Source organism: Mastigoproctus giganteus, chromosome 10 (assembly GCF_048544385.1).
Source record: "Mastigoproctus giganteus isolate SK-2022 chromosome 10, ASM4854438v1, whole genome shotgun sequence".
NCBI lineage: Eukaryota > Metazoa > Arthropoda > Arachnida > Uropygi > Thelyphonidae > Mastigoproctus > Mastigoproctus giganteus.
In genome coordinates, this window is record NC_143584.1 from 182371237 (window position 1) to 182382983 (window position 11747).

Genomic DNA, 11747 nt, shown 5'->3' on the forward strand with positions numbered 1-11747 from the left:
AGTCAATGATGGTGCGTGAAATCACAATTCAGTTATAAGGCAGATATCCTGATAGTAGAGAAACCGGTTAGCTGGCACTGTCTGTTAAAAATTTCTTTTGCAAATTCTTGGAAGATTTCAAGAGTTTCCTTATCTTATTTGTATTTAAATCGTGTTCATTTCCAGGAGCAAAGAGATGAGATGTAGTTGAGACCTGTTGCCGAAGGTCTTGGTAAATTGGGCAAGAGTAAATTACGTGTGGCCAGTCCTCGATGCCACCGCATAAGCAAGAATCTGTAGTGGTCAAATTAAATTGTAAGAGCTTCGCATTCAATGATCCATGACCCGTTATTAAGTATGATGTGCAGAGACTGGGGAAGAACCATTTCTGTACAGTGTTGGAAGAGGTAAATGAGATGTCAGGTATAAACCAATATTTACATCATCTGCAAATTTAGACATCATGCCCGCTGTCCCTTCATCGATTCCCTCCTTCCTTCCAAGCGACAGATGAAAATTTGTTGTTCATAGAGCTAAAAGAATACGTGTTTAAAGTTGACTATCTCTCTTTAATCCTGATAAAGCAATTCTTGGCCGTGGTTTCGTAAACTGTAAACGATAATCAAGTCGGGATGGAAATGCAGCGATCGAAATCACTGTGCTACTAATGACCAACGAACATTAAAAATTGTGGTTTAAGGGTTTAGGAGAATCAGCAACTTAGGCCATATTGCGCCGTATATGTGCCTGTAAATTGCGTGTCCATTTGCTGTTTACTGGAAGAAAAACCCGCGTTTCCCAGAGAAAAACCATGTAACCCTCGTTTGAGACCTACTAACTGAGCCGCGTTGTGAAAAAGACAGCTAAAAGTTCCTTGTATCATTAACGGAATTCGAACTCGGGTCTTTTCCACCTGGTGTGGGGAGGACAGTGATTATACTAACTCTGTTAGATTGAAGTTGCTTGTTACTAAATATGCTAATATCTCCTGTTATTACCAGACTATTATTTGTACGAAGATGATTGTAGCAGAGAGATTAGCGCTGATGTACACAGATATCGCATGTTCGAATCCACTTGACTCCATAAAACTACGGTAATATAGAATAATGCTTGTTTAGAAAAAAAACTAGCGAAGCAATGAAAAGAGGACACCAACAACAATTTTCCTGGAACTACAACTCCAGTTCTTTTGGCAGTCTGCCAGATTGACTTTAAAAACAGGTTCAGGTGACTTTTTACCCCATTTTCAGTGGAAAGTTTCAATTCAAACATCCCTCCGGTTCTGAGCATTATATTTAAGAAATATAATGCTCTATATGCTTCACTTTTGATCATAAACTTCATGATGCATTTTTACGAGAGCTGAAAACATAAATATTCTAAATATTATACATATTACCAAGTAATACTCGTATGTATAATATTTAGAATATTTTAATAATTTTTATTTTTATAATATTTATTAGAATATTATACTTGTTACCAAATAACCTTTTAAAAGTGTTTTCAAAAATTTCAGAAACTATATTTGTCATATTTAAGTTCTTTTTTTTTTTTTCGTTTGATAAAATTAAAGTATTAAAAAATATTTTCCTCTATTTTTCCATGTTTTAACTCATTATTATTTTTTTTTTTGATACAATTATTAATATATAAATATATATTATTCCATTTATTTAATTGTAAAACATTTATCGAAAATATTGTGAGGTCGCTTCTTGTAATAAAACCAAACGATAACTGTTAATCGCGAACCAGCGATTATCAACAGATACAACAAATGAAGCTAGCAGTATTCCTGCTATTCCATCGAATTAAATTTAATAAGAAAGTTAAGTAAACGAAAATTAAATAATTAAGTATTTCATTTTTCTGTTTTTCCTGTGGTTACGTAAATTCCAGGGCTGCACGCATCACTGACCTTTGCTGAGAGCTGAAAAGAGCTCGTGCGATAACAGGTTCCATTCGGATATTGTAAAACAGGAGTTTTTCTCAGAACGGTATACAAAATGTTGCAAGTGCTCATGGGAGACAGCCGAAGCTACAAATAACTAGTTCAGGAAGTTTCTGTTGGTTTTTCTTCTTACAAACTGAGTCTGCGCAAGAATGTTGAATGAAGTCGAAACTGAAGTAGATTAATAAAGTATTTTCTGACCGATGTGCAGTATTTCTGCCTTTCCTTTTAACACTTATATTTATTTTATTTATGAACAAGATGGCAGAAAAGGTTTGTATTTTGCTAATCTGTGTGCACCTGGTTGGAAATATTGCATTATAGCATACGACAGGACTTCGAAAACAGACGATTCAACGTAGTCATTGCTGTGATAGATAAGAAGCGATTAGAGAAATTCTGCAAGTAGGTATTTATCAAGATTTATGTCTTACCATTTAGTAGAATTGCATAACTTAAGCTCATTATTTTGACTAATTTTTGCTTCTAAATATTTTTTTGTATTTTATCGCTTGATAATGATTTTTTTTAATATTTAATATATTGTAAATATTAAACAGTTTTTACAGTATTATCATAAAATTCATTTCAATAGCCCAGAATGTTTTTTTAGGCCAAGGGTTTTGCATGAGAGGAATTGTCAAAGTATTTTGTTTGATTCGAATTTATGCTTTTCTGATGAGGGTATACATACGAAGTCTGATGATGAAGGTTGAATTGTTTTTTGGGATATTAGCAGGTGTGTTATTTTAGCGGTATTTGTAAAGTATTTCGTGGTAGGATGGATTCTTTAGACGGATCACCATCAAAGGCCGTAGTGCGCCATATATATTGTGTGTTCTGTGGTCGATTTTCCGTTTTGATGGATGAAAAACCAGAGTTTCAGGGAGAAAAACCAGGCCCATAAAAATTCCTCACGTCATCGACAGGACTCGAACTCAGGTCTTCTTCTTCTCCACTTGCTGTGGGGAGGACAGCGATTGTACCAACTGTGCTAACGTATTTAAATGGTATTTCTTGTCAAAAATAAAAGAGGGCGATAAATGACACTGATACATTATTTACAAAATGCTACAAGCTCTTGGAAATATGAAAACAAAATGATGCTCAAAATCATGGAAAACAGATAAGGCATTGTTTAAACTTTTCAGAAGGAAGTTTGGAAGAACCCGATTTTCTTGGGGATAAAATGCAACTGGTGAGCAACTTGGGTTTTTTAGCAGGACGCAGAAAGAAAACGTCAAAGTTTCTAATAGAAAACTGCATGGTCTCCAAGAAGAAAAAAACTTCATGCAAAAATCAAAGATCAAAAAAATTATGCTAAGATTTCTCCTAGATTTTAATATGTACATAGATGCTTTCCGTGGATGTGCTAACAATCTAGATTATTTGAGATTCATTTGCAATATTGTTTTATTGTTGATTGAGTTAGCTTTTTAATTAACCAAATAGTAAACAAATGTTTTTTTTATTTTTAAAATTTTCCCCATAGAGATCAAGCTAAGGAATTCATAAGGCGAAATGGAAAACGTCCTACATACAACAGACTACGTTGTCCTTGCCCTGACGCTCATTCTGAGTGTCATGGTAGGGTTGTACTATCACTTCACCTCGAAGAAGAAGACCATGGAAGAATACTTCCTTGCAAGTAGAAATATGGCCATTTTTCCGGTGGTTCTGTCCATCATTGCTACGGCACATTCGGCCATCAGTATGGTGGGCCGTCCCGCAGAAATATACACATATGGGACCCAGTACTTCCTCTCAGACCTTGGAATGGTCTGTGGAGCATTCATTGGAGCCTTCTTCCTGCTACCAGTATTCTATGAAATAGGAAATGCCAGTATCTATCAGGTGACTGGAAAAAATTTGTTGAGTTAATTGACAGATATGAATCTGGTGTATAAATCAGCCTCAATATAGAACTTTTATGAGAATAAAATGTAAATGATACAATTGGTAATATAAAATGATTACATTTAAATTTAGGTTAATATTAAAATCAATACTAAATTGAATGTAAGGATTTTTTTTTTTTTGATTTGGTAGTTGTTGGCGCATCGGCTTCTGTGGCCATATTGCACCTCCCAAGGTTTTTGCAGTACTTTGATCCAAGCCCGAGGCGGGAATCGAACCCGCGACCTTTGGGTTGCCGGGCAGGTACTTTACCCACTCGGCTAGCCCGGTCGGCTTGAATGTAAGGATTTAATGAAGATATTTTAAGAGGCTATTCCTTCGTATGCGGTTTTTTATAGGGGTTGGCATCATTAGCTGTTGTTGTTGGGTTTTAGGAGCATCAGCGACTAAGGTCATATTGCTCCGTGTGTACTGTCTGTAAATTGCGTGTTTTGTGGTCGATTTTCTGTTTGCTGGATGAAAAACCGAGTTTCCGGGAGAAAAGACCATGCTACCCTCGCTTGAGACTGACTAACTCGGACACGTTCTGAGAAAGGCCAGTAAAAATTCCTAAAGTCAGCAATGGGAATTGAACTCAGGTCTTTTCCACCCATTGTGGGGAGAACACGATTCTACCAGCGTGATAAGAAAGATGACACTGTGATAAGGAAGGAGGACGATCATTTATACAGTCATGCATGAAGGTTTATATTGCTGTGTTTAAAATGACGAGGCAATATTATTAAGCACTTACTAACGCATGTCTTTCTGAAAACAAAAGGCCTTCACCCACTGAAAAAAAGTCTTCACTTCAGTATATTCCAGTGCATCTAACAGTACACGTCCTTGAAAGAGTCACGGTTGGTGACTGCCACAACTCATTGTTAGAGATAAATGCTCTTAGTTATAAAATAAAATAATAAAAATAAATTATCTTTATTTTTGTTGTGTAATACACAGGTAATGGACAGTACTAAAACAATATTCCTCATCGTGGCGACATGGCCAGGACTATTGCATTTAAGTAAAATGCGATTAATGGTGCATAAAATTGAGAAAAAAGTACGGCAGTGTCTGTGACCAGGATGCAAACCGAAACACAAAGGCCAAGAATATTTAGTTACACAAATAGCATTGTCACGTGAACAACACATAAAAAGGGCTTAGAATAGAAGTCCAGAAAGTACTCTACCGTGTGGTACTCCTGCAGTGATTTTCCGGGTATTCTTCATTGTGAAGTGAACACTCCAATTCTTCAGTAATGAGGTGAAGAAAGCTAGCAGATTATCCCAAAAGATTGCAGAAGATTGAAAAGGGCTGTGATGTCTAGGCTGTCGAAAGTGGCTTCTGTATTAGTGTACACAATAGTTATTCATTCCATTGGGCAGTGAATACTCTTGTGGAGAGGACTGAGTGGTAGATTGAGAGCAATGCATCTAGGAGCATGTAGGGGCTAAGCCACTTAATGATTAAATAAGGTATCTTGGCCTGCCATCCTGTTAACATAAAGAAGTCTTTGCTGCTTTTCTTTGCCAGAGACTTCTCGTAACCTGCCTTAGCTTGCCTAACCTCCCTTGTGACTGGATTGCAAAGCACTTTATAATACAGACATGATAAACACGGCCCAAAATGGTCTAAATCTCTGGCGCGCCTGGAACTGTATATCAATATAATTAAATAGGGTAAGTCATAAGTTGCTTTACACTTAGGTCAGTGGCATTTAGGCAAATTGTTTGTTGCCATCTTCACATAAAATGTTGACTATAATAAATAAACGCTGTATAATGAATATAATGCTAACAGCTTTATTTATTTCTTACAGTATCTAGAAAGAAGGTACGGAAAGGTTACTCGGATTGCTACCTCAGTTTGCTTCATGTTCAGTACTGTAAGTGTAACCACCTATTTTCATAAACCTAATATTTTCATATACGTTTTCTAACCTACGTTAGAACAGTTCAAGGAGACAAGAAAAGTATGAGTAAGACCACATGGCCCACCAGGGTAGACCACCAAGCGCCACCACATAACTGTTTGATCCTAACTTCTAGATTTCGAGGTCCATCCACGAAGAACTTACATAAAGCACAAACTATCTCTTGGAAGAGTCGGTCAATACCATAAACCTTATTCTTAGTCTCTAACCGTAATCATATCACTACTTTGTTCTACAACCTGTTCTGCTGGTTGTAGATTCTTATGAGCTAATTTTCCATATAAAAATTATTTTTAACGCAGTATCCTCGATCTAAAAATGGGCATACTGATGGCCACATATATTAACCTCCTGAGGACACCAGCAATCCTCTGAGATAGGCACTTTTTTATCAGCTTCTAATGATCTAATGGAATGAAAAAATTTTCACCTCCGTGGCAGTATAGTGGTTTTACCACTTGTCACTCTCTCGGGGAGGTCTGGATTAGATTCCCGTGGAAGACTGGAGGAATTTCTAAAGTCTTCTTCCATTGAGACTGTGGTTAACCGATCTCAAGCGGAGGGTGTAGAGGTTTTCCTGGGTTATTTCGGGTTATTCAGCCTTCACAAGATTTGCATCTTGTGAAGGCTGAATCTATAGACGTGTGTGATTATTGTCCAGGACGTGTATAATAATACGTCCTGGACAATAATCTTGGACAATAAAAGTTGGATTGACCGGGCCAGAGTCTGATCTCAATCCCACAGAAAACCTTTGGCGTGAATTGGATCGACGAGTGCTAATGAGGAGAGACTGCTCAAAAAACAGAGCTGAAATTATTGCCCCATTGAAGGCCAAAAGGCGCAAAATACTGGAGAACATTTAGAAAAATTTGTGAAGAGTGTTCCACAAAGAGTAGAGGCTGTCATAAAGGCTAAAGATTTCGGCATAAATTATTAATTTTAACTCTAAATAAAGGTTAATTGTAGATATGCAGGCGTCCAGATATTAATAGTAGGCAGTGTATACAAAGCCAATTTACCAATCTTGGCAGTTGGAACCATTACGAGTTTAATATCGTTAACAGTACAGTATTACCATTATTTTTTACAATTATTTACATATTAACGCACGGACCCAGGTGTCGTTGCTATAATATTCAAACTATGATCAAATCAAAACAAAAGATAAAAGCCTATTTTGTGGACAAATCCCACAAGAATATCACGAAGATTAAAATCAATATAAAACATGTTATTTGATTTCGTCAAAGAAATAAAACTCGATAAAAACATGCTGGAACCGTCCAAGAGCTATGAAGAACTTGGATGAAAAACAACAATTAATTACTGTAAGCCAAGTTCTATTGAAAATATTCGAAACATTTCAATTTCGAGTATTTCATTAAACTATAATGTGCATATTAATCGGGTGTTTGTGTTGTTTTATGTGCTATTATTTTATTTGGTTACAAAAATGCAATATTTTCATTATAATTACAAAAATTTCCGGACTTCTGTTCTTCGTATTAAACACACTTTTTTTCAATTAATAAAAATATAATCAACCTCAATCAGTGGTCTGACCCATTGTATGTCTTATCAAGTGATTGTAGACTATATGCAGTTGATAAGAGATCCTTTAATATTATCAGATTGATATCTCCATTAGCTGTGATTGATATCAGACTAGTTGCCTAATTTTATATAAATTGATAATACACTGCTCGACAAAATTAACCGAACAAAATGTTGTTTTTCATTAATATTTTTATTGTGAACAGTGTCGCCGAAGGCGAATATTTGATATAATCAGCATTCTGGCTTGCAAATTCTGAGTATCCAATAGAAATGGAGCTGTCACCTTACAGAGCCCACTTTATGCAAATTATTCATGCCCATAAAAACACGGGTTGCGACCACATCAGTTCATTCCCATTTTTTGGCTTGCTCACTGGGATAGCCATTCTCCAGCACTCAGGATGGCAAGTCATCGTTTTTTAGATGACTCTTTGAGATGGTGGGCCGTTGGACGCCTTGAAGCCGGGCAGTCGTAGGCGTAGGTGGCACGTTGGCTAATGTGTCGCGCAGTGTCATATCAGCACTATGGAAGCAGTTTCGGGAGACAGGAACCATTACAAGAAGAGCTGACCAAGGTCGCCCGAGGGTTACATCAACCAGAACAGCCCGCTATCTGGATCTAATAGCACAACGGAACTCTATGACGTCCTCTTATCAACTGTCTCTTGAGATTGCTGTGGCCACAAGTGAAAACATTTCCAACCGGACTGTATTAAGAAGGCTAAATTCAAGTGGACTCTAACAAGGAAGCCAGTGGTCTGTATCCCATTAATCCCAAACCACCTCACAATCTGCTGAAACTGGTGCCATGAACATGTGACTTGGAGCCTTGACCATTGGGGTATAGTTCTGTTCTGTAATGAGTCCGTTTTAGCCTACACACAGACTCTAGACGTTATTTCATCTGGAGACAACGAGGAATGCGGTGCCGTCCCTTCAACATCACAGAAAGGGACACTTACAGTGGAAGCGGTGTCTTGTGTGAGGCGGAATAATGATCAACAACCATATCTCTCTTCATGTATTTGATAGGGATACCGTAACTGCGCAGAAGTACCGAGAACAGCTCCTCGAACCCTATGTGCGACTTTTTAGGGGTGCAGTTGATGCAGATTTTCTTTTCGTGAATGAAACGCCACAGCACATAGAGCTCAAGTGGTGGAGGAATAAAACTGAAGATATCCAACGACTGTCGTGGCCAGCACTATCACCAGACTTAAATCCGATCGAATATGTGTGTTTAGGGTCTTACTGTACCAGGGGTTTATGTGTGGGATGCCCTCGTGGGTCGCATTGCACACCGACAGCCAACTCCTCGGTGAGCTATAGTTTGCGCTAGTGGAAGGAAGGGATTTGTTGCCACAGAATCTTATGGACACCCTTATATTGAGCATGGTTCATCGATGTGAAGCTAGTTTAGCCGTTGGAAGGGATCATACGCCGTACTGATGTCATGTGACCATATTTTCGAGCGTCTTGTATCGATTTCTGTGACACTTTTGTAATTCTTATACAACTCCTATAAATGTCCCTTGTTCGAAGTTTATTGTTGTCTCCTCATCTCATCGTTATTCTATGGTACACCACCATGTTAAATATTGTCCCGCTTCATCTCAAGCTGCACGAGTTATACCACGTTTTCCACGTGTTCTGTTAATTTTGTTGAGCAGTGTATAAGTATCATATGGGCGATCGACAAATAATGGAAATATAATTGTAGCCGGCCCCTTTTTTTCTCTTTTTTTACACTCTTCTTTCACTGGCATTTTTCCTGTTGCTGATCCTCTCATATCCAGTCTACTGGCAAAAAAACTATCAAAAAAGGAGCGGAATCTGTCATTACCACGTTATTTTTGACTACAGGGAAGACCGGGTATGGTTCTAATACCTTTTACCATTTTATTGTTCTTCGCCAAAAACTAGTGTTATTTTTAACAGTTACAATTATTTCAGAAACATTAATTTATTATTAAACTCTTTGCATTTATAACGTACTAATCCTTTGAAGTTTACGCTAGATAATTTTCAAAAAATGTTTGTGTAACGTTTCGGATGCCACAACTCACACATCATTTGAACTTGTTCGATTTATATGTTTTTTATTTTAAATATTTTTGAATTATTTGAATGTTTTCTCCTTTCAGCTGTTTTTCATTAGTGTGGTCCTCTACACTCCAGCAATAGCTGTCAGTGCAGTAACCCGAATCAATGAACAATATTCCATTCTAATTCTAGGATTCGCATGTTCCACATATTCTGCAATCGTAAGTATATTTTCTATTTCTTCCTCATAATCGTAAGATATCGATGATAAGTGTTATCTATTTTCGCATCGTGTGAAAGATGAAAGTATAAATGAGAACTACAGATTCGGGATATAAGCTCTCTCTCGTTTTGTTTCCAGGGTGGGATGAAAGCTGTACTCTGGTCGGATGTCTTCCAGTGTTTATTGATGTTTTCCACTCTGTTTGCGGTCATTATTCAAGGTTCCATGAACGTTGGTGGATTCGAAAATATATGGAAAATCGCGGATCAAGGACAACGGATTCAATTCTTTAAGTAGGAAACTTTATATTGAACATGATTTATAAAGCATTTTTACTATTGATTAAATTTATAATTGCAAGTTTAAAAACTTCTGATATTAACTTATTCATTCTCAGTCCTTCCACTTTTTTTTTCCTTATCCTTGTGACCAACTCGGATGGAAGGAAGTTTAAAGTACTTATTAAGGTAAGCATCTAATGACTGGGCACATGAGAGCAGCTGAAATGGTAGAAATCTATCGGATAGGTGGAGATGGCTGAGATGTGGGCACAAAGTTGGAGTCGCTCTGACAGAAGGCTAAGGAACTCTCAAAGAGCACAAGTTCCAGAATGATGGTGCCGAAATCTTGCCAACCATCATTTTAACAATCGTGGTAAGGTGTTTCACCCTAATCAGCGTGGGAAGCCGGTAATTTGTAGAAAACTGGCCATTTCAGTTGTCCTTAACTGTGTAAGAAATATGTTTGTTTATGGCCCATTTTAAGAGCCAAAACTAGGTAAAAAGTAGCCTAATTGTGCTATGGGGCAGCAGACGCCCATACCTCTGCAACATATAAAAACGGAGAGTATACCGTGGCTTTTATTTATTTTCTGGTAGTTGTGATTTCTTTAATATAATATAAATGCTCTTTGGCAATCCATCGGAGTCGAGCTGCCATGGTAAGCAGCTTGTCCATGTGGTTACTGAAGCAGAGTTTAGGATCAAAAACAACCCCGAGATCAGTATGCTTATTAACGATGGGGATAGAAGAATTACAGTGTTTGGCTGAATATAAGAAGGCGCTTTCTTTAAGGAGAACATCATAAATCCCGATTTTTCTCGGTTTATTTTTAGTTCGAACTGGTTCAGGTAGTTAGCAAATTCCAGGAGTGTATTATTAATTGATGCTGTTAGCACAAGAAGATCATTGTGTGGAGAAAGAAGTGTGAGGAGCTTCATATCATCAGCATAACATAAAGTATCATGCCTGGACTCAACAAGTGGGGAGATAAACGCTGAGAACAAGAGCCCAAGTAAGACACCACCTTGTAGCACCTCTGAAGAGATACATCGCTCGTATGTTTGCCCATGGACAGTAAGCTGGATTATTCTATTTTGAAGGAGTGAAGTAAGGAACTGTAGAGTGTCCCCGTTGATCTGATAATAGTCTGAAAGTAGCTTCAGAATTCCAGGAACGTAATAGTGATAAAGGCATGTGATTCAAGAAAGCAAGCTTATGTAGCATCAGCCAAAAAATAAAAATAAATAAAACTAAATTTAAAAAAAAAATTCACACAACTATTCCCTCTAAAAGTTTGTCCAGTTCCTCCTTGAATTTATTTAAGTATCAACTTCCACAACGACAGATGGACGTTTGTTCCTAAAAGCAAATTTCCGCACATCTATTCTACATCTGTCTTTCCTCAATTTGAATCTGTGTCCCCTTAGGTTCGTAATCTGAGCAAGTGGAAGAATTCCATCAGCATTCAGCGTGTTCAACCCATTCAAGGCCTTATACACCTCAATGAGATGACCTCGTAGGTGCCTAGTCTCCAGCCGCTGCAATTTATTGAGTCGAAAGCTGCTTCAAGGTCTACATAAGTGACTGCAAGCTCTGCATCAGATTCAAACGCAGAGAGAATAGAGCTGGTGGTGGCTAAGATGTTAGTCACAGTGGATCTCTGAGGAAAAGAGTAATGGATTTGAGGAGGCTGATGTTGAAGAAGATGTTGTTTAGTTAGAATGGGAGGAGTACCTTCTCAAGGAGTTTTAGAAGACTTTAGGCTTTGGAGATTGGTCTGAAATGCTTAAGAAGAGAAGGAGATTGAATTTTGGGCATAGGCTTCACAAGGTAAATGTTTCACTGCTAGGGAAAGAAATGACTTGAAAGAA

General features: G+C 37.6%; 1 protein-coding gene across 1 annotated transcript in view; it reads left to right on the forward strand.

Annotated features, from left to right (window-relative positions):
- Positions 1–2211: 2211 nt before the first annotated feature.
- The window catches only part of LOC150079601 (putative sodium-dependent multivitamin transporter), an 18330-nt gene continuing 8794 nt past the window's right edge, over positions 2212–11747 (forward strand). Inside the window, exons 1-5 of the mRNA XM_090384136.1 lie at positions 2212–2341; positions 3429–3790; positions 5655–5720; positions 9473–9592; positions 9733–9887. Coding sequence (XP_090240262.1) covers positions 3458–3790; positions 5655–5720; positions 9473–9592; positions 9733–9887 — 674 coding nt within the window. The 5' untranslated portion in view covers positions 2212–2341; positions 3429–3457. The remainder of the gene's footprint in view (positions 2342–3428; positions 3791–5654; positions 5721–9472; positions 9593–9732; positions 9888–11747) is intronic.